This window comes from Gavia stellata, chromosome 5 (genome assembly GCF_030936135.1).
Source record: "Gavia stellata isolate bGavSte3 chromosome 5, bGavSte3.hap2, whole genome shotgun sequence".
Lineage (NCBI taxonomy): Eukaryota > Metazoa > Chordata > Aves > Gaviiformes > Gaviidae > Gavia > Gavia stellata.
This window is the reverse complement of record NC_082598.1, coordinates 13714098-13738202: the sequence shown is the minus strand read 5'-3', so window position 1 is coordinate 13738202 and position 24105 is coordinate 13714098. Positions and strand designations below refer to the sequence as shown.

Below are 24105 nucleotides of genomic sequence, written 5' to 3'. Positions count from 1 at the left end.
TGGCTGACAAAAATTAGGGCTATGTATGTGAATGTAACCTTTCTTACACATCTTGTTCCTCAGTTTTAGATTAATTGCCAAAAACATCTGATAATGCGTAGATTGGAATGTCTCAATCCACTCAACACACACCATACAAGCTGCAAGGGCCATGAGGTGTGAGTGCATGCTTTGAAATCCCACTATGATGGTCTGGAGAGAGACCTGGCAATCACTGATAGTGCCTTCCTCTTCAGCTTTGCCAGCTACCTTTTGCTGCTGTACAATATCCCAGTTTCCCAAATACATAATTGTGAAAGAGGGATATCAAACAGCTAGGAACACAATAAATTAAAGCAATAAATTAAACAGCACTACTGTGCACACTCCACTGAAAAATAGTGAGTAGATGGTAACTAGATTATATTTTAGGAGTCAACCAACCATTATCCCAACAATAGCCAAAAATTACTCAGCCTCAGAAAACATAAAACCCCATGTTCTCACAAAAAGTTTTTCTCTTTGTCCCATTTCCAGAGATACACATTTTTCATGGAGCCATTGGTATTCTCTAGACTCCAGTACCACTGAAAATTAATATTTTGTTTGCTGGGAAGAGGTTTAATCATTGCAGGGTGTAAATTCCGGCATATGTGAACTTTAAAAAATAATATTAATGCTAAAAATGGCTCTTATGGTGGGTGCAGTGTCACAATCCAATATAGCACACAAAATCCTCTATTCCTCCCAAAATCATTGCAACAAGGAGTATGAATGATTCTCTACATTATACTATAGGACCTTGGGTAATGCTCAGGCTGAATTTTCAACATTCCTTCCACTTCTTTTCCTCTTACCTTCACTCTTTTGCCTGGCTGAAATAAAACCACAAGCACTCACAGCCCTGCTGCAAGGCAGATAGATAGTTCCAAAATACAAATATGAAGAATGTTTTTAAAAACACAAAGAAGAATGATCTATTTAAAGGGAAAGCAATAACAGTATCTGAGATAACATGGGGCAGGGGTTAGAAAAGCTATCTATCTAATATAATGAAAGTTTATCTGGAGCTACTTTTTATTTTTGACCTGAATTTATAAGTGTACGATGGATTGATGGAATAAAAGAAATGTCAACTCTATTCAGTTAAACAAATCTTTCATTGCTTTTAAAAAAAGAGAAACATAGAGTATAAGCTTCGGCAAAATTTTGTTCGCGTGGCCTGAGCACTTGATGACAACTGCAAGGGATCACTGTCAAATATCAGTAAACAAAACAAAGAGAAAAAGAGAACTAGCAAGGGAGAAGACCCTTGATGATAACGCTGTGTACTCCTCAAGGCATAAAGATACGAACCTTGAAATTTTCTGTTACTGCTGACCCAAAGCAGAACTACAGATAAAACCAACTTTTTGCTATTACAGAGCCAAATGTATTTAAAAAGGAAAGCAAAGATGAATCATGCTTACATATATTGCAGAACATGTGATTAGCTGGCGGGGGGGAACGAAAACAAAACTAGGGAAAACTTGAAGATGAAAGCTCACCAGCTCCACAGATTTGGTAAAAAATTCCATTGTTCATGGAAACAAAATTTCATCGTTCATCATTTCTATAGCAGAAAAACAAAGCTTCTTCTGAAGCTACTTTCATGCAAACAGACTGCAGTTAGGGTGAATTAAGGACTTATTACAGATAACCTCCAGGTTACACACATACACACAGAAGTGTATTTCAGCTGGACCTGGAAATATGGGTGGGGGATCAGGCAATCTCTCAGTGGGCTTTAAGTTTCATAAACACAGAAAACAGATGCAGTCCCAGGCTATACAATTTATTATCTAAATTAAGTCTCTCTTCCATTTCAGATCCCAAATGAAAATGGCTGCAATACCTGATCAAAATGTACTGGAAAACGGTACTTTGAAATGTATGGAATTCTGCCCATCTTGACAGACTAGCCACAGCAACTTGCAAAAGGAAGAACCACCAACATGCTCTCCTGACAGGTGATAAACAAACACTTTTAAACATTCTTTTTTTTTCTGGAATACATGGTTATACTAATTAAGTGTTTCTCACAAAACACGATCCTAAGCTAAAAATTTTACAAATTATTTAACTATACTCTAATATGTTTAGATGGCAAATTAGCACCATTCTGCAGGACAGCTGTGATTTGCTCCACAATATATAGTTCATAAAGTTTAGTATAAAAACCCTAAGCTAAATTTCACTGAATTTATATAAAAATACTCATGACACTCATTTTATTAAGCTACTTGTTACTACCCTTCAACGCAGAAAGCATTATTTTTTTTGTGCCAGTTAATTCAAGATGTGCTCTTGAACTATTTGTAGTTCTGGTCTTATCTCCAATGTGGTAGAGGTCTCAGGCAGACACAAAAATGGGCAATAACAGTGAACATAAGTATCAAATTACTTCCATGCAGAGAATGACTAAATAGACTGGGACTCCTCAGCCGAGGAAAGACTGAGGGGTTTGTAATTAGGAGTGGCATGGAAAGGATGAATAGGGAACGACAGTTCACTTTGTACACTGTCTCTTCCAATCAACAAGTAAGGGTCACCAAGTGAAACTAAGAAAGGGTAAGTACAGGGCAGATAGTTCTTCATACTGTGCCTAATTAAGCTAGTAAAGAATTTACTGAAAGATATTGTGAATGGGAAAAATTATACACAGGTTCAAAAGTAACTGCACAAATTCAAGGAAAAAAAACCCCAAACATCCATTTGAGTATTGTTAAATGCAGTAAGTTCACTCTCACTGAAGTCCTTGAACCCCAAGTTTCCAACTGCAAATTGCAGAGACTAAAAATTATACACTTGCTCTGTTCTTACATTTTCTGCTGATGTTGTTACTGCCCACTATCAGAGCCTGAATACTGGGCTAGAAGGACATCTGGTCTGCCCAGGTATAGTCATTATTATGCACTGTTTAAAATCTACTTCAGAATTTCATACTGAAGAGTTCCCAAGTTCATTCTAAGTGAATCAAGACCAACTGCAAAGCTCCCTTTGAAGTTCATGGTCTCTTCATGCCTTTTAGCGTCATTGTTTATAATAACAGTTTGATTCACTATTATTATTTACTCTGTCTTTCACTAGCTCTGAATATTTTACTCTTTTGTATTAAGCCAAACCACTCACACATTCACCTCCTTCAGAAATTCTCTTTCAAGATCAGGATGTTCTGCTAATGTGTCAATCTTGCCTTCATGTTCTACACTGATTAATATGGTTATACATGTGTGGGAATTTTTGAGTCCACCTTCAGAAGCAATCTAAAATACAATTATTTTATAAGACATGAAGTATAAACAACTAACCACAATTATTTAACATTTTATATTACCATAGCCTGTAGTTGTTTATCCTGTTTTAAACTGAAACAGTAGTATCTTTTTCTATTTCAATTTTCTATTAGTTTTTATATAATTCAGAGGGTACCTCTTCATGCCCTGGTCACTTACACATCATTTTCCTTCTTTGCATAAAAGCAAATTTCTGAAGCTACCTCCACACTGCAAGACTGAAATTCCACCTACCGTAAAGCATTCCTTTATCCAATGACCCAATATTAAAACCAGGCTTCTCATCAATAGCTCTAGAGAGTATGGCTTTTAAAAGTGGAGCCTCAAATCGATATTTAAGAATCTGTTTTACCATCTGCAGTGAGTTGCTGCAGCTTGTCGCAAACCACAAGAGAGAGTACATTAGAGCTGAAAGGCAAAGCCAGATCAATAGCAAAAGATCAGTGGGTGGGAAACTCACTACAGAGCTGCTTATATTAATGTAACTTTGCCAGTGAGTTTGTTAATAAAGAGAAATGGTGCTAAAGAGAGCAAGAAAGTGAAAAAATGCAAAGCTAATCTGGAAGATCAAGCCTCTTAAACCTCGGTCTCAGAAAGACTTATGTGCGTGTTTAATGCCACGTGTTGTAAGCAATCCCATGGAGTTAATGGGACATAAAACTACTACTCCTCTACAGCCAAATTCATGCATAAGTCTTTCCAATCTTGATACATCTAAGGTTAGTGATAAGTGGATTTTTTTTTCCCCCAGTGAAAAAGGATCTTGAAAGAATAATGTTGGTTTCATGAGACATTGAAAAGCAGTATTTGTTGCTATTAAAAAATTAAGCAAACAAGACAGGAATTTTAATAGACTGAATAATTAAAGCAACCTTACAGCAATTATTTGCTTTATCTGTGTGTGGTTGGAGGAGAGGGGTTAATGAAACACCTCTTCAATCATAAATCATTTACCATTGCTTCAGGCTTTTATCTTTCCTCTTACTATTTGATAGCTAGAAGTACATAAATCAGTTTTTCTTCTTCCTCTGATTTAATTTCAACATATCTTGCACAACTGGAGGAAATACTACATAGACATAATCACATTTCTGTAGAAACACATTTGAGTTTTCATTAACCATGTTTTAAATGTCTTTATTATACACTCATCCAAACTGAGCAGAATGGAAGCTTTGAAGCCCATGCTAAAGGCAGTCTTCTACCAAATTTCAGTGGGATTCCTGCACAAGGAAGGATCCCTTCCAGGATCTAGTTTAGCATGCGTGAAATTGTAGTAACAGATCTTTAGTAACAGTCATAATTACAAAATTATCAGGATATGGGCACATTTGTTCATTGGGGATATAAAATCAGCAATGAATATATGCCTTTGTAGTGCATGCTTATAAAATAAATCCAGAATTAGGATAAGGAGAACAAGCCTTTATTAAAGCACAGGGTCAAATCGTTACAGAAGCTCAGATAACTTTCAGTCCTGTCACATGAAACCTTGCAGATTTTGCCTGAAGTGGACATTACTTTGACAGTGGCCTCTCAATGCACAAAGGGAGAATGCTGGCTGTGTCTCTCAGATGATAACCTGACGTGAGACCAGATGCAGAAATAAAAAGCCTATTTTAAATGTAAAGCTCACATAAAAGAAAAACAAGTTGTCTCTTTTCCAGTCATACAATAAGCATCATTCATTTGGAAAGGTCAATATTAATTAGCAAATCCAGCAGGGATATTCTGTCACAGGCTTTTTTGTGCATCTTGTTGTTCTCTGTTGCAAATGAAAGATAATCCATATTCAGTTAGAGATCTGAAAGCTGTCTTGTCTCTGAAATTCCAATCTCCTTTAAATGACTGGTAAATATAATTAACTTAATTTTAAAAATTCAACACGTTCAAGTAGATTATCCTTGATTTCTGTTTTGGCTGCTTCCACAGTTCTAAATTCTTAAGTTTAAAATCAAAGGTAATCTCAAAAAAACCTAGCAGGTAACCAAACTGAATTACATGCCAGACTAACAGGATAGTGGCGTTTACCCTCATGGAAAGGCGGGCGTTTCTTTCATACCTGGATTTCAAATAAAAACGTGGTAAAGGACTCTCAAGGAAAAAAGATAACACCACCATCTTTGGGTGGCAATTTTGAGTCACAAAACAAACCCCAAATTCACTCTTCATTGCTCCGAAGACCATTTTATACTTTTAAGATATTGATTACCCATCCCATGGAACTGAGAAGGCACCAGCTGAGATGCTTTGCCCCTTTCATGGAGAGTCCAGAGAAGATGGCTGTTAGGATTGCCTGTCATCTACAAATGCTTCTTCAGTCAAAGGGTGCAAGGCTATAAATGGCTCCTGTTACAGACCCAGATGTCACAAGTTTGGTCACAGAGGCTAACTACATTATGTAACCCCAAAGTTCGTATTTTAAAGACCACCATGGCACATGGAGCAACAGACTTGAAACTGCAGCTCCTCTTTCCTTGAAGTATTTTGTTGTAAATTTTGCACATGGGTAATGGATAATTAGAAATAGCTTTTTACTCTACAAATACATATTAAGAAATGAACACTAAAAAAACCCTTAAAGCAACATACAGCATTTAAGTAGATTACAAATTCTGAAGTATGCAATGACTTTAAGATACTAAGGCTATTACGTGGAATACCAATAGGAGTTATACTCTTGGGTGACTTAAATTTCCATGTTGCATAACTATACAGTTTCTATTTACCACTTCATACTGAATTTAATAATTCTGACGAACTACTGAAAAAGCACTTCATTTTTTTCCAATTTCACATGCTCAAGCTCAGTTTTCTTTAGCTGAATGCTTTATTAGATGATTTGTTCACAGAATCACAGAATCACTATGGTTGGAAAAGACCTGTAAGATCATCAAGTCCAACCATCAACCAACACCACCATGCCCACTAAACCATGTCCCAAATTGCCCTAAGTACGCATCTAGCCTACAAACTGTTTGGAAGAATAGTATTATCTCCATGCACATTTATAAGGAGCTCTGAGCATGATATTAGCAAGAAAAGATCAAAACCAAATTAGCAACTATTTGTTAATTGAACACTTATACTGCTATAAGTATACTGCTATAATGCTATAAGTAGTTTTTAGTCAGGACGCTCTCACTGCAACAGTATTCTTATGCTTGCCTTCCTTGTCACCTGAATCCCTCGCATAAGCATTTATGGAATTTGGGGTGGGAGGTACTTCTTTTATTTCTTGGATGTTCCCAGTTAACTGCTCTAACAACCAATACTTTTGCAGCTCTTAGCTTCCCTTGTTTCACTGCTGTCACAGATTGCCAGTATACTGCCTTCTTTCTATGCTGCATTGCCATGCATGTTGCCTGAATAACACCTCAAAGATTAGTTTTGGGTGTTTTGCCACATATGCTATTTAGATGACAGCTTCCATATTATTTAAATTAATTCCCTACTTCTTGCTGCTTGAGTCTGGCTTTCATATCTGTTTTAAATCTTTACCTATAACCCTGACTGCAAGAACACCTTCCTCCTTATTCTCATCCCTCTAATATTCTAAATAAGCAGGGACATGCATCTCTTTTTTCACCTCCTCTCCAGAATATTTTGACGGAATTCTCTCCCACTACTTGCAAAGTCTGACAATAACACAGAACAGTATTATGTATGTATCTCCCCTATGGTTACAGATTGGGCTTTCCTGGGTATCCATTTGTAATGGCCACATATGTTTTGCTTCTGACTGCTCGCCCAGCATTGCATGATCTATTAAAGAGGTGTTGTAAGAAGCAGTTTCAGGTAATCTATTAGAAAAACAACGCATTTTATCACACCTTATCAGTATCTCAATGATCCTTTAAAACTCAGCTACTGACCTGATATTCTGTCAATGCCTTATGGAGGGATTTGGTGGTCTGAGACCATTTTTCTAAGGGACAGAGGTCCCCATTACATCTCATCACACAAATTGGCAGCTAGCTAATAAATCTCAGCACAGGCACCAAGGATGAGTAGATATGGAAGAAGTCTCTTGTCTCTTCCATGTCAGAGCCATAAAAGATTTACAAGGGAAACCTTGTAGTGTTGCTGTTACTAATGCCAAACAGAGAGATTCGGCCACTGAGTTTAGCAAACCAGGAGTCTTCAACACTATAATTTATTAACAACCTGTGTCAGTGAATTACACTACAGATATTAGCATGTAATTTGTTTATACAATATGGCACAGTAATTATTCATGGCACTCTCTAGACTTGTACAAATGGAAGGGCTCTTCCCCCAAAAGCTGCAACTGACTTTAGCCCAGCTATAGAGATTTGGATAACAAAGGGTCTGAAAAAGGAGTAAAACCAAAAGTTCACAACATTTGCTCAGCATCCAGATATTTTTTATAAGTTTTACACTGGATCTTTTATCCCTAAAAATATGTACATCCCTTACAATCTCGGAACAGCATCTGAAATACAGCACATAGTGATATTAGACTGAATTAAGAAAGTAGGGTTGCATGGCAGAACATGAGGATTTACAGTGACCACAGTCATAGTTGGTTTGGTTGAGAAGTGAAGTCAGTTATGGGGAAAGGTGGAAGGAGGCAAGCTGAGCTAGGAGAGTAGGGTACTGATCATGCATATGCACCATGTGTAAAGCAACTGTAAAGAGGAATCAGATGCACAGTGAAGGTACTAGAGAGCCAATCATGCAAATATTTGATTTCGCAGACTGATTGTTTTTTATGATATATCCTTTTAGGTTGCTATGGGCTTTATATAATCAGCTTTGCTTGCCTCCGAGAGCTATACTCAAATCACTCCAATTAGCAGTACATGGGTCTATTCTTTCTAACGCTTTGGAAGTTCTACCATTGCTGTATCAATTTTGTATTGTACACACTCAGCTTCTCAATGAGCTTGACTTGAGTTCAGTGCAGCAATGCTACATTAAATGGCTATTTTCTAACTCATAGATCTGGAAAATGGGGTTTAATCAATGACCATTAGACCTTGCGCTCCCTTCTGGCATAAAATGCCTTCTTTCATCCAGGGTTACTGTATTGTTGTTTTAATAAGTTATGATTGGCATTTGGCACTGAGTCACAGGGGTATGGAGGCCTTATTAGCAGGAAGAAATTAAAGTATTCTGGAACAAAACAATTTAGTGGGACAGGATAACTCACAGCAATGTGCCAGATTGTATCATGCTTGCATTTCACTTTGTGGTATTGAATTCCCCCTACAAGTACAAGGGGATACAGCTAACAAAGATAAAACACTGCTCTGCTTAGGAAATTGTCCCGAAAGGTTATTTTCTGTAATGGGAGACCACGTCCTAAGAGGTTCTGAGCATGTGCACTTCTCCTTGCAGTCAAAAGGCCTAGTTATAGGCCCTTTACTACATTTACTTCAGCTAAAAAAATAGCTTGTGTGCTAAATCTGTGCACAACTTATGTCTCACTTAAATCTTCAAAAGTTTTCTTCCTCCCCTCCCTCCACTACTAACAAGATCCACCTACCTCAAAAGGTTCAAGTAGGAACTGAATGACACAAATCTTCTTCTGCACCCCTGGCACTAAGAGAATTTCTCCTGAATTTCCTTCCCAATGTTTCAACATTGCAAAAGAAACTGAAGACCCAAATCTGTGAGATGGAAGTGTCCTGGAAGCCCCCGTCCTGAGGGTGGCTAAAGTAGAGCCACCACAGTTCATTCATTAGGTTCTCAGCTCCTCATAGGAACCAGCCACATGACACAATGCCTTTGTTTGGTGGTTTTCAGTCTCAGAAGATCAGGAATAAACAGGTTGTTTGCACAAGGCAAAGTGCCCAGGCTTGCCAGTTTACTGGTGGGATGAACCATATTCTGTTTTATATGGACTATAAAGAGCTGATAGCAAGACATTATGAACGTGCATTTTCCTTCATCCTTTACTTCGACAACAAAGACAGCCCCACATTTTAACATTTTACTTCTTTGTTCTTATGTAGGTTTCAGATATGAATGGTCATGAATTGGTGGCTCAGTCTCAAAGTCTCACAGGCTACACATAAAATCACTTTAGGACAGATGACACCTTCTATACCAACACAATAACTTCCTTTTTTTTTTCTTCCCAATATTACCTACTGCATTATTTCCTCTGTATCTGTACAGACACATTATTGAAAAAAGTACATATAGAGAATGCTGGGCTAAAGTTTTAGGAAGGACCCAGTAGTTTTGTATTCAATACAGTATGCTCATCTACTTAAATAGTCCCATGCCCCCACAATATTTCCTTTGTTAGGAATCATCTCTCTTTCGCTAGAGAGTTGTGGGTTCTTCACTGATCCCTGCAATAAGAACCACAAGGGCAACCAGTCACAGACATGACTGTTATCAAGTTCGTAGGCTATATTTGTGTAGATGAGAAAATTTTTCTTCCTTTTGCTATTTTCTTTTCAACTCTGTCTTCAACTGAGAAGCTAATATACTGGGATATGCACACATCTACATGCTGTCCATGAATAATAAGACTTTAATGACATCTGGGACTCAATGAAGCAAGGACTTACGCTTGGAATGTTTGTCACAAAGAGCCGATGCCCTCATGTCGCAGAGTCTCAGGGATCCTTTGCTGCTGCTGTAGACAAAAAGATTGCAGTGATGGGGATGAAACTCAGAGGCTGTAATCACTTCCGTCAGGTCCTCCATATTGGCTGGCTTTATATCTACAATGTCTGAATGGAAGTTCTGTTAAGGAAAATGCAGTTGTATGCAGGTAAACCATGACTCCCCGTGCCTTCTTGAAGGAAGCATGATTATCCAAATGTCCATACATTTAATGCTTTTAGATAAAGATATACTAATTTGTTTGGCAGTAGGGTGTTTTTAAATTTCTATACCTGCCCCATCTACACCAAACTCAAAGAGCCACTAGCCAAGAACGGTTTTACAGCAGATGCCATTAGTAGTTTAACATTTGTCCACGTTGTGCAAAGACATCAAAGAAAGAGTATTCCAGGGGATCTGGAATTCTAACCTTCATTAAAACTAATAGAGAGCAGGTAGCTATATCTCCTGTAGTTGCTATAGAAATCACTGCTCTATCCCAGATAATACTGATTGATAGGGAACAATATACAGCTCAGATCTGCTCACTCCAGTAAAGGCTTACTGGCTTTTATGATCATGCAATTTAAGCTAAAAAATACAGGTAGCTTAAGTTAAAAGCCTCAAACAATAAACGTACTTTTTTGAAAAGGCAAACATGGCAAACACAGAAGCATTTATGCAAATAGTTTTGTGGGAATATGTACTAATATAATATCCTTTCTAAAAAAAATTGTGCACAGTATTGGTTTTGCTATTTGAATACTTGCAGAAGAAGTATCTGAAATGGCATTCTTTGAGTTTTATGTAAACGATGCTCGTTACTGAGGTCAATATGAATTTCTGTGACTGAGAACTGTACATCTGAATCATTTAAGTGGACATATCTGGAACAAAAATACATCAAAGATCTAGTTTCCCAAGCACAAACCTGTCAGCTAAATCACCAAAGATCATCCACATGAAGTACAGCTCACAGAGTGCCTCTCCAACCCATATATACCCACTCATATATATTACCTGCCTTGGTGATCTTAAAAACCAGGACCCAAGTAGCATGTATTTGGAGGAGAAGGCCAGCCTGTGGAAGATTGCTTATAAAGAAAAGAATGAAAGAAAGAGTCCCACGAGGGGGCTATAAGAAAGCAGTAGGTGTAGAAGCATAAAATGAAAGAAGGATATATATGTAAAGCAGTACATTTCAATAAGGTTGCACATTTTCATATGGCCCTCAGCAGCCTGCTGAAGATAAGCCATCCAAATGTTAACAAATCCTTCGAACAAGAAGAGTAGCATTACCCTATTTTACTGATGAGGCTGTGCGAGAGGCAATAAAGGATTTGCATAAGATCACCTGGGAAATGCATGACAGAACAAACGCAGATCTACTGAGTCCCAGTTCAGTGCCCTAAACACAAATCATCTTAGTGCCTGGATTCCCCAAACATAAAATTTGAATCAGCTGACGTTCAAAATTTAAACATCTCAGAGGAAAAGATAAATGAGAAAATCTGTTTTACTAACGGCAAGAGAAATCACGTATCATGATACTAAGCCTGCTTCTGTTCCCACTGTGCTCACTTCCCAAATGGAAGACCTTTAATTGATTTCTGTGGGAATGGGGTACAGTCTTATCACCACCTTTACACTGTGTACTTTGATCTTTCCCAAAAATGCAGATCTGGGACACTATATTGAAATTAAACATAATACAAAAGATTCAGAGATAATTATCTTGATGACTTTGCATAGACAAATACATCACGCTGATAGTTTGGGGTTTTTTTACACCAAGTTGTTTAAAAAGGAAAATATCAGCAAAACTATGAATATCTTGTGACATTTAATAACAACTGGGAATGAATTAATGTTGCATTTCAACTGCATTCCCACTTACTTGCACTATCACATTTACAACCATCTCCAAGAATCCATCGTGATTAATATTAGTGCAATGAATGTTAAGATGTAGCAACATTGATTTACCCCTTTTATAAAGCATCACTACATAGTCTTGAAAATCAACAGGAAAAAATAACCTTTGTTCAGTTATTTGTATTTGGTGAATCTGTCTCAAGAAATATGTTTAAGTAAAAGCAATTGCTTTCAGTGATTGAATTGCTTTCAGGAGTTCAGAGAAATTATAGTAACTCAATAGAAGAATTTCACCTCCCAGCAGAGAGATGAATAATTGCTGAGTGATGAGAAAGATATAAAATATAAATAGAGTATGTGAAACAGTCATGGTAAGTATCATTTTTCTGGATGCTGAAGACAATATTGATGAATTTCCCTTCATTGCGTGAAATGAATAACCCTATGCTGAATAATGAAATTAAATATTCCATTCTCCTGCCAGAAAAGCAGAAAATACTTGAAACAGACTGCATTTCCAGATGTGATCTAAATCTCCACTGAGAAAGAACCTCATTGCCTACTGAGGATCATAGAGAAAATGCACCACTGAAAATTCATCGTTTCGTTAGATTTAGAAAAAATAAAACAATAACACTTGTATTGAAGTAAACAATCAAGGGAATAGAGTTGCAGAAGATATTTACCCCAAATGCATTTGTAATAATAGATGGAAAAACAGCCTTTGCTTTGACAGCTACAGAACCCAATGTATCAAAAGAAGAACACATCACACAAAAGAACATTTTCCTCCTTTCATGATTTTTGCCATCTATTTGAAAACAATCAAGTACAGCTTGACATGTGATGTGTGGCAACTGTATTTAAACTAGCATGACATGGTAAGGGCAAGCATCTCCCATGAGACATTTCGCATTTCTATTTTTCCATCTTCTCTTTGTGTCTTTTTCTTCCTTTTAAGCACAACATCGCATGGCAGTAAAATATATCAAAAATTGGACCAGACAGCGTGCTTCAGAAACAGGCCCTTTGGTGAACCTGAATAGCTCAAAGAAGAGGGAATCTGCCAGAAACTGATTAAATGAAAATTCCATTCTAAAGGGAAACGTATTCTAATGGCACAAATCTGTAGAGTCTCCTCCTATGCTATCATCTTCCCTTGCAATCATATCTCGTGGAGGGAAGTCTCGAGTGGGGCACGGTCCCTCTCTCCCAGTTCACTCACATCTGAAATACCAGTCACATCTGACTCCTGTTATACCACATGTAGTGTGGTTCATTTTCAGAGTGTGGACAAAACAACTAGGACCAAAGCTATCTAAGACAGAAAGACCAAAGAGTTCACCATTGGCAGTGCACTAGGATATCACAGAATGATAGGGTTTGGAAGGAACCTCTGGAGATCATCTAGTCCAACCCCCCCGCCAGAGCAGGTTCACCCGGAGCAGGGTGCACAGGAATGTGTCCAGGTCAGTTTTTAATATCTCCAGAGAAGGAGACTCCACAACCTCTCCGGGCAGCCTGTTCCAGTGCTCTGCCACCCTCAAAGTAAAGAAGCTCCTCGTCATATAATTCTGTTGTCCTAAAAAAGTGGGTGTTCCTATGCCTGAACAGGGTACGAATTTCCCCTAAGAAAATGAAGATGATCTTCACACTGCTTTGATTCCCACGCATGCTTGCCAAGAACGAGGCGTTTTGATCCCTGGCAGATACTTGCACTAAGGGACGGCTGAACTGGTGCCTTGCCAGTGATGGGCTGAATGCGTTGGCAGTCTTTTAATTCATTAATATTAAAACAAGGAACCGAAAATACCTTCTTGCTCACAAAAAATAGACCAGGTATGTCCCTCCTAACCCAACCATTTGCTCTCTTATATACCAGGTCTCCCCTCCACTGCTTGGCTCAGGGAAACGGGATAAAGCTATGAAGAGGCCAACAGATTTTCTAGATGCTGTCCACAGCAAAATGGAAATGAGAGGTCTAGTATGCTTCAGACCACAATGGTGAGAGATGATGTTCTTACAGTTGGCTTAGTAGAGCTACAAGACCAGGAGTTAATTTTGGGAAAGGCAACAAAGATACCCTAAGGTAATGTAACCTTTAACTTTGGCTAAAAGTGTCCATGTTGTTTTCCCAAAATTATTCAAGAACAGAGGTATAACATAGGAGAGCGAGCAGGCAAGACAGGACCTGACTGAGAGGAGAAAGGAGGCTTTAGGGAAAGATCTGAGGGAGAAGAGGGAAGGAAGCAGAACAGTGGGAGAGGAAGGAGGGAAGAGCATAAGGAAAGGCATGATTAACAACCTGCAATGATACGCAGTGTGAGGGATGTGATCTGAGTACACGATTCAGTTATATGGTATGTTTAGTTCTAATCCAGTATTTTGTGCCGCTGTTGCACAGCTGGTATTAAAATGAGGATGACAGGAGGAAGAAGATTTGTTCCACTGCCTCTGGGACACTGATCTAACAGAAATATCCCTCTCTGGGAGAAGTCACTCCATAAAGTTCCTTTTAGTGCAGGTTACGAAGATGACCCTTACCTTGATCCAAAATTCATATTAATCAGACTTCTTTTCTTGACCAGCTAGAATATAAATGAGCACGCTTGCTTTATGCTCATGCCAAAACATGTATAACGAGAATGTGGAAAATACATAGGGTTCCTGCTGAGCAAAAAAGGTTCCAGAATGAGTTTCCTTGTATGATAACGGAAACATAGCAGTCTCCTCAAAACAGATTAAATTTCCTTTGAAGTGAACAGTAATGCATAAAGAAATAGCTGCTTCATCTTTCTGAAACCATCAAGCAATTCTACAAGAAACTGAATTTTGTAGAAAACAAACTTGCAAATCACAAGTTATAGCATATAAAGAACTGAATCTTATATCATTATTTTGGAATCATTTTTATATGACTTGTGGGTTCACTGCAAGAAGGAAATAATTTGTAGTCAGATGAAGGCTACAGAAAAAAAATTAATTGCCCCCCCCCGCTTTATTCAACTGCAATGGAGGTGAAAGGCTTTCTTTAGAAAGCCAGACAGAATTTTCCATAATAACTTCACAAGAAAACCAAAATTCTCATCTTTCTTAGTTCAATATATGCTGATGTGACACTTCATTTTTACCCCTGCGTGGGACTTGGGTTTTTGCAATTTTTAAGCACTTTCAAAAAATAAACTTCAGCATAACGTATCTTCCCAAACCTGGCTGTTCCCTGTGTTTTTTTACCGAGGTTTGTTCCAGCTCCTAATTTTGTCTGCATCTCGCGCCTACCTTCCAGCCTAGCCCTAGAAAGATTCACTGACTAGTAGTTGAAATCAATAGCAATTCATAGAAGCTGCCAGGACTTCAGTTTAGGGTAATTGATTACTGTGGTCATGCTGAGGCTCTACACTTGTAATATAAGCATTTCTCTGAGTGGTTTCTCTGTTAGTCATTTAGTGCACACTATTTTCATTACAAGGAGGGAACTGTGATGCTTACAAATCAAGCTCTACCAGCTTTACACTTCCTACATGGTGGTTATATCATTCCTACACCATGTGCCAGCTGAAGGAATTAATTCCAAATGGCTATGGTTTTCTTGCAGGTTGTGTACATCAGAGGAGCCGGGACAGACTCAGGCATTAATATGCTTGATAACATCATGATGTGATTACGTCAATCTTATTACGAAAGAAAGACGCAAGCCTTAACTTTTAAATAACCATCCACTCACTCCTTTCTTCTCATTTCTTAAAGATACAGTGTATGTTTTCACTGTTGAATGACAATTCTACAATACGCATATCATGACAGTAAGGACACCATTGGATAGGGTCCAATTTCTGAATCTCTGTCTTTTGGACCTGTTGTCCAAGAGTCAAGGGTTTCTGGAATGGATTGTCAATAGGTTAATGGATTTGGCCTTTTCTTCAAATTCCAGTGTTTTACCTTAGGCAAAGAGATGACCCACTATTCATATTCTAAGTACTCCTAATAGCCACAGTGTCAATGCTTTTTAATCACACAGCATTCGCCCCCTGCTCCATTAAAAGCATGTACTGTATAGGTTTTATTAAAAGCCCAGAGAGTTGCAATTACATTGTCTGTACCATTTGACTCTTCTGAACCACAAAAGCAGAAACTGCTGCATAAGCGTGTGTTCCTTCAAGCTGTCTTGCACCTAATATCTGCTAATGCAAGGTACTGAACCATACTTGAAAATTACTTAGTAGTACAATGTCAGCCCAATTCCATTTTTAATTCCATGGTCTATATAACAGTGATTCTTCAGACATCATACTGGAGTTGGGAACTCTGGCAACAGTCTGACACCGGTGGCGATTTGCTGAAAATATCAATTTAAATGGCTTGATTTTGATTGACAATAAAACGTCTCCATCAGAGGTGTTTAGATGGTGCCATTATGACAGTACAAAGGCTTCTAACAGCTTTTTTCCTGTATTTTTCCTCATATTGGGATCATGAGATACAGAAAGAGTAAAAACTGCTATGGGCTTTTAGTTGTGTGTGGCAAGTCAAGTCAAACAATTATATTAGGTGCTGTGCAAACACTAAGTAAAGGGATTGTTCACAATATAAAGAACAAGTACAAAGTGCATACAAAGAAGAGATTAAGTAACGTTAACACAGTTCTGTGGACTTCTGAGATTTCTTAACTCAAGGATTACAGCCTAAGTTAGATGAAAAAAAGATGTTAGTGGAAGAAGAAAAGACATGGTCACAGCTAAAAGGCTGCAGTAGCAATAAACTTTCCAGGCACTCAGCTAGAACTAGCCACGGAAGAGAATTTGGCCATGTTAGGTAAACAAGAGGTATAAAAACTAGGCTACTGTTGAGATCTAGCTCACCCAGAGATAGGATGATATATTCAGTACGTCCTCCTGCCTTATTGGTAATACACATTTATACAGTGTGGATAATAAGGAGGTCTGCATGCTGGAGTGGTGCTCCTTGGGCAGTGGCCTCACATTTATGCTCAGCGTACCACTGTCAGTACAGGATGGCCCGTGCTTCCTCACAATCTAACATCTAAAGCTTCAGCCAGATTCGTGCCTCATTTAGCTTTCTATTTCTAACACCGTAAAACTCTCAAAACATGAGAAGCACAGAGGTGAACATTCAGACCCTTTAAATGTATTTAGGAACCAAGATGTCACTGGTTTAACTGGCAGCTGATAGGAACCAGAGTCCCTCAGAACTAAGGGACTAACAAGTTTTGTTCAAGGCTGAAGAGGAAGCCAGGGACAGAACTTAAATACCAAACTTCTGAACCAAAGCTGCAACTCCTGGACTTTCCATCTCAAGTTTCATTCGGAACTGGAGATATTTGGCAAGAAATTAAAAGTAGTATTAGGAAATATTTTCCATTCATTAAGTCCAAAGCAAAGGAGAGTCAGTATCAGTGTCAATGTTTTACAGATAATGAAACTGAGGCATGGTGGCAAAGATTTGGCAAAGGTCAGGTTAAGGGCCAGCAAGAGCAATAGTTCTGAGTTCTGCTTTAGTGGTCTCTCCCCTCCCTACCCACAGTACTCCAGGCATGTGAGTATTCACTCCGTTCTTTTCTTGGTTAGTTGGGTTTGAGAGGTTCTTTTGTTACTATTGCATTTGTCTTTCGGAATTTTTTCCCCAGAATGCAGACCAGTCTAAAGACTCATTCTGAATTTGAGAGATCTCATTCTGATCTTTGTAACATCAGAATTACTTTGCATTCCTATTATGTTGGTAGAATAAAATCAGAAAGCAGCAGGAAAGCCCCAAGTCTCCATTATGCAAATATTACTTGAAAAGAGAATCAACGTATTTTAAATGTACTTTGTCAAATTTTAGGAAATTGCTTTTACTGCCATACATTCAGTAAACGTCACAGACTTTGCTGTATGCGAGTTGAAGAAAAACAAATCTAATATACAAGAGAAACTGACTATGGAGTACCTGCAACATTTGAATAAGCATTGAAAGCAGAGAATTGTAGAATAGCACTGCTAGGAAAGAGAGTATTTAAAATGGTGCAAGTCACATCCAAACTTTCTCATAGATAGGCCTGTTACAACCATTAATTTACTTAGAGAATAATGAATTTAGACGTAGGCACTGGAAAATTTTAATTTATTTCAGAACTGAATTTTTAGCTTGTTTTTTAGAACAGAACACCCGCATTTTCATCTGTAGACAGTCTCATATGCCTGCTTTAACCACAACCATATGCACATTCAAATTTTCAAAAGCAAAGAAATCATTATCTCCATATACACAGCTGAGAGCAAAATTAAGTGGATGAGTCAACAGAGGAAGACCTGTCTTCATAAATGCACATCTGCATTTTTCTGCGTCTAGTACTCAATCACTGAAAGGCTGCAAAGTCATATTTAGTTGACATGTTTGCATATTAATTAATTATGATTTGTCTGAAACTATTGTGGGATGCTTAACATTACATTTGGAACATAACAAATACCAGAAGAGCCTCAGGTACATATAAATTATTAACAGAAGAGACCTATTAAGTCACCTAGCTTAGCTTCTTTTAGGCAGTACTATGCAGTGTGATAAGTGGCGCCATGTATCACATACTAGCAAGGTTCCAAGAAAAGAATGCGACTTCAACATAATAAGGCAAGGACAAATTATAAACTAAAGCAATATCATCTCATCATTCACAAACCCACTTTCCTGAAATCAACGAGATGTTTAAAAGAGAACTGAGGGGAATCTACTTGGTTTGCTGAATCCAGTCCCGGTAGTACAGAGAAATACAACATATATAACTTCCTAAACTCCATCTTAAAAGTAGCCAGGGATTGTTTCCTACATAACTTACACGAAAGAATAGATAAAATATTTTTTTTTTTAATTAATAACCTATGGACCAACAGGTAATACCATCAAGAAATTTATTCTTGATAATTATTAAAATCCCATGCAGCTGAGGAAGATCTGCCTATTAAAAGGCAGCTCTCCCCTTCCCTGCACGTTTGTTATAGAAGTAGTCAAATAAAAATATCTTCAAAAATACCCAGATGCTTCTGAAAAATAGGTACATCAAAATACTAATAAAGGTTTCCATTCAGAATTTATGCTGATATTTCTGCCTGCAACTAATTTTGCACTGCCAAGAAATCCCTGAACATGAGCAATGTGAAAATGAAAACAAGGAACAGATTCAGTTCTCATGAGAAACTCCATAGCGAAAGTTTTCCAAATCATCTATATTAAATTATATAAGACACCTGATTAAAACCTTTTGGCAGGACTTACTTATTATCTAGTTGCTTAATTCATGTGAAAGGATTTACAAAAATGCCCATCAGCTTGGTCTCTAAGCACTGCAGAGAAATACGGATTCCAGGAGTTTTAAACACCAAGATTATTCTCCAAGGCAAAGGGGTTCAATATTCACAGCTCTATGCCTGTTTGTTTGCTTGATGTGCTTTCAGAATATTGATTCCAGACAAGTCATGCAGCTTGTAGTCAGTATGAAAACAGTCAAAATAGACTTATTCTTAACTCTGGTGTTGTAACTTTGTTAAAGTTAATATTGTCTTTATTTACAGAGCATTTTTATTCCAAAGGCCCTAAAAGTGACCTCCCTTAACTACTGCAATTTTACATGCAATGGCACTACTAAAGCGCAGCCCTTGCCAGAAAAGAGAGAAATGTCTACATTAATGAGAAGTACCCTGTCTACTTCAATAGTGAGAAAAGCTTCCATGGTCTCAGGTTTTAAAGACTCAAACAGAACAGAGAGGTACAGACTGCAAGCTTTACGATACCTGAGATGATCGTGTGAGTGTTTTTATGACATGTTCTTGTATGGAATACACTCCAAGCTAAAAGATTTTAGCCAATGAGCAAAGCAAGTTATATTTTCTTCTTCTTTATGTTAATACTCTGCAAAAGACTGTGCTTTGCAAGGTTAATTTCAAGTCCAAACTCACATGGGAACAAGAATAATTAGACTCATTTAAGAGAATTCTCCCCTCTGGCAGAGCTGATTAAATTATTTATACATTATCTTTTTGTATAATTGTACCTAGAACTGTGTAAATGGTTTTTTTATCTAACTTTCAATAAATTCATAATACATGTTTTTCAAGTTGGATACACCACCTGCACCTGTGACAATAGAGAATGGCTCATTTTTAAAATGCTTCAATGAGAAATTAATCCAGAGGGAAACAGAAGCATGCAATTTAAAAGCTTCCACAACGACACCATACTGATTAAAACTCATCAAATGAAGAAATAACATTAGTAAGACAATAAATCTTGGACTGAATCCTGTTACCCATTTCCACAGGAATAACTTCATTGACTGCAGACACATTACACTAAAATATGAGTTCTACTTAGCTGAGTATCAGCTCTGTGATGTGACCCTTTATCTGTAATTTAATATTCCTTGCCATATTTCCCAAGTCCCTCTTTGCTAAGGATCTCAGATTCTGGATAAAACCTGAAAATTCTAATGGAATAAACCACCAGGGTGAAAAAGGAAATTTGGTTGGTGACGCTAACATTCATTTCAGCTCTACTAAGTGCTCTTTCTCTCTTCGATAGCAATAAACTTGAGAAAGCTTGAGATAATGATATTTTAAAGGGCATTCCTGGTACAAAATAGTAACTTGTTTGCTACAATCAGAAGAATAACAGTCCCAGTTAAATTGGAAAGCAATTGGCTCTAGGGAAATCTGTGAAAAGACATCTTTACACCTATTGTAAAATTCTGAGCACCTTCTATAGTTGCGTTGCCTAGATCACTTTACAAACATATGCATACAGTGAAATCCCAGTGCTGTTCTTTAATGTACTATTAAAGGGTTCTAAAATGGCTTCTGCGGGCTCAGGATTTCACACTATTCTTTATCATTTGCTGCAACTCCAGTCAATTTTATTTTTCCTTTTTGCAATTCACTATACAGTTTTAAAAACCAAGAGTATTTTAATGCCTCTGGCTACGTTTGTCCTTACCACTGCAGCAACTAAATACTGGGTATGGGTCTCTATTTGGGGACAACTGCATTAGACAAGACAGAGGGTTAGATAAAGAAATCCATTAAAAGGATAACGTAATCACATGCTTATTCATTCAGGTTGTGTATGGACAGGAGTGATAAGTAAGAAAATTATGTATTCCGATTAACAAATTAATATTTTTATTAAACAATAAATCTGCAGTGCAGTAATTATCCCAAGGCTATAGCTATGCTCAAATCACCTTAAATTAACTTCTTTAAAAGCAACTCCAGAAAAAGGAAGAGAGTGGTCTTTGCCAAGAATGCAAAGGCCACAGCCAGGCTCAACTCTTCCAATTTATTTAGTTTTGGAGGACAGCTAGATAGGGAATATTTTCATAGCACTATCCCATGCCCTGAAGACACTGATATCTGACACTCCAGCCATGTATTGTTTGCTTTTGCTGCAATGTACATTTCAGCTGTCTGGCAGGAGGGTCTCAGTCTGTGATTCAATGCTAAAATACTGTTTAACTAGCTCTGATATCGCTCCTTTGGCTATCAGACATGCTCTGTCATCCAATTCTCTCTGACTGGCTGATAGTCAAATTCCTGAGATAGGAGTCAATTTAAGGTGATGAGAATAGTTAAAAAGCAATTGTTTCTGACAAGGATCATAAAGTATCCTCTGGCAAGAAACAAAACCAAACAGAAGCCTTGAAAGACCACTTTTGCAAATTTATTCATGGTTTTCAGAGCTCCCTAAATCTGGATTTAGTCTCCTAAAAGATACTGAGACTTCTCTATATTTCTTGAAAAGAAATCATCCTTAAGGTCATTAGAGCCCCTACTCACACAGCCTTACTGGCTATAATTATTATCTATTATTTAAATTACAGCACTTAGTTATAAAGACTGCAATTTGCACAAGATAACATATAAACACACGACTGTTCCTGCTCTGAAAAGCTTAAAAAGTGTACTCAATTAAGATATTCTACAATAGATGATGACCACATCAGAAATAATGTTGTGTCCAAACTGGACATAGTTTTACCTCAACAGAAGCAGAAGAACCAATTCAATGTCTGTTGTAGAAGCTGTATCTATGTTAGTGTCTACAAGACAAAGTTATTTAGGTGATCCTAGAAATGCAGTTCCCTCTCAGCACTTTGCCCTAGGGACACAGAATTTTTCTTACAAATTAGTCTGATGAGAGTTCATCAAATGCTCTGTTTACTATCGGGGTCTGTACAGTTCAGAGAAGATGACAACTTACAGTTACACATTGTTTAATGTCTTCATTGATGATCTGGATGAGGGGATAGAGTGCACCCTCAGCAAGTTTGCAGACGACACCAAGTTGGGAGGGAGTGTTGATCTGCTGGAGGGTAGGAAGGCTCTGCAGAGGGATCTGGACAGGCTGGATCAATGGGCTGAGGCCAACCGGATGAAGTTCAATAAGGCCAAGTGCCGGGTTCTACACTTTGGCCACAACAACCCCAGGCAACGCTACAGGCGTGGGGACGAGTGGCTGGAAAGTTCCCCCGCGGAAAAGGACCTGGGGGTGTTGGTTGACAGCCGGCTGAATATGAGCCAGCAGTGTGCCCAGGTGGCCAAGAAGGCCAATGGCATCCTGGCCTGTATCAGAAATGGTGTGGCCAGCAGGAGCAGGGAGGTGATCATGCCTCTGTACTCGGCTCTGGTGAGGCTGCACCTCGAATGCTGTGTTCAGTTTTGGGCCCCTCACTACAAGAAGGACATTGAGGTGCTGGAGCGTGTCCAGAGAAGGGCGATGAAGCTGGGGAGGGGTCTGGAGCACAAGTCTTATGAGGAGCGGCTGAGGGAGCTGGGGTTGTTTAGCCTGGAGAAGAGGAGGCTGAGGGGAGACCTTATCGCTCTCTACAACTACCTGAAAGGGGGTTGCAGAGAGGTGGGTGTTGGTCTCTTCTCCCAAGTGACTAGTGACAGGACAAGAGGAAATGGCCTCAAGTTGCGCCAGGGGAGGTTCAGGCTGGATATTAGGAAAAAGTTCTTTACTGAGAGAGTAGTGAAACATTGGAATAGGCTGCCCAGGGAGGTGGTAGAGTCACCCTCCCTGGAGGTATTCAAGGAGCGTGTGGATGTGGCATTGTGGGATGTAGCTTGATGGACATGGTGCTGTGTGGTGTTGGGTGGGTTGTGGCTTGTTGTTGTTGTGTGGCGTGGGTTTTGTGGTTTTTCTTTTTGTGGTTTTTTTTTTTGGTGTGGTTTTTTTTTTTGTTTTGTTTTTGTTTTTTTTTTTTTTTTCCCCCAGGTTGGACTCGATGATCTTACAGGTCTTTTCCAACCGTACTGATTCTGTGATTCTGTGATACTTACCTATTTACTAATTTTATTCCGCAGTTGACCCTAAAAACATTTATTGTGTGATTTTCATAAAAGAATCCCTACTGCATTCTTCCTAACAGGCAGAAAAAACATACATCAAGGACTTTCCCAGCTACCACATTTCTAAAATCCTTATTCTGATGGTCACATGAGATATTGTGTTTAAAGCTTAAAATTCTTTTCTTTACGCCACGTTTGACTACAGTGGTTACAAAAAACAGGTGCCTGATGCATTGTTTAATTACACACCCACGGAGCCAGCGTGGTCCCCAGTCTAGCAGTCAGAGAATTCTTTCCTCCTTTTATACTCTACTTAATTATTATTTATCTAGTATTACATATCCAATTAGTATGGACCCCTACAGAATCTAAAACAGTTTAAAGAAAAATCAGGCTTTATTTGATCATTGCTATCTAGTAATACTTCTTAACAGCTCCATTAAAATGATGATTGGGTTTTATTCTGCTAAGAGCTGTCTTTCTCCAGTTGAATGTTTATTAAAATATTCTTTTTACGGTGCATACACAATTTTGATACTGGAACTCTGCCTAGCTTTGACTGTACACATAGGTGAGGTGTGGTATGTAGTTAATACTTTAACATAAAGTGGTTACGGTACTTTATTTAAACCATCACAGTTTGAAGCTTAATGCTACAAACACCATATGAAGTAAATGCAAATCGATGCATGAAAAAAAACATAAAAGAGGCCAAAACACATTTCACTATACCTTTTTTGTCTCCAAAAATACTGATTAAATTTACTTTAACACTTATGTTGGCTAACAAAGATTCAGTCACCTTCCTAGCTCTTGGATCTCCTAGGATGATGCATAAACTTTTGATATTTGGAAATTCAAGGTATTCTAAACCCATCTGACTACAAATCTGTGACTTGATTTCCACTGAGGTTTAATGCAGATACCATTATTTATGAACAACTCAGCACAATGAGGAAATTCTCCTCCCAACAACTAAAGAAAACACAAAGTGA

At 38.1% G+C, this 24105-nt stretch overlaps 1 protein-coding gene across 2 annotated transcripts in view; it reads right to left on the bottom strand.

The window, feature by feature from the left end:
- Positions 1-24105, bottom strand: part of PPP2R2C (protein phosphatase 2 regulatory subunit Bgamma) — a 145508-nt gene that overhangs the window by 18996 nt on the left and 102407 nt on the right. For both annotated transcript variants that reach the window (XM_059817674.1, XM_059817673.1), the window contains one exon: positions 9863-10027. In XM_059817674.1, the coding sequence (XP_059673657.1) occupies positions 9863-10027 (165 nt within the window). The remainder of the gene's footprint in view (positions 1-9862; positions 10028-24105) is intronic.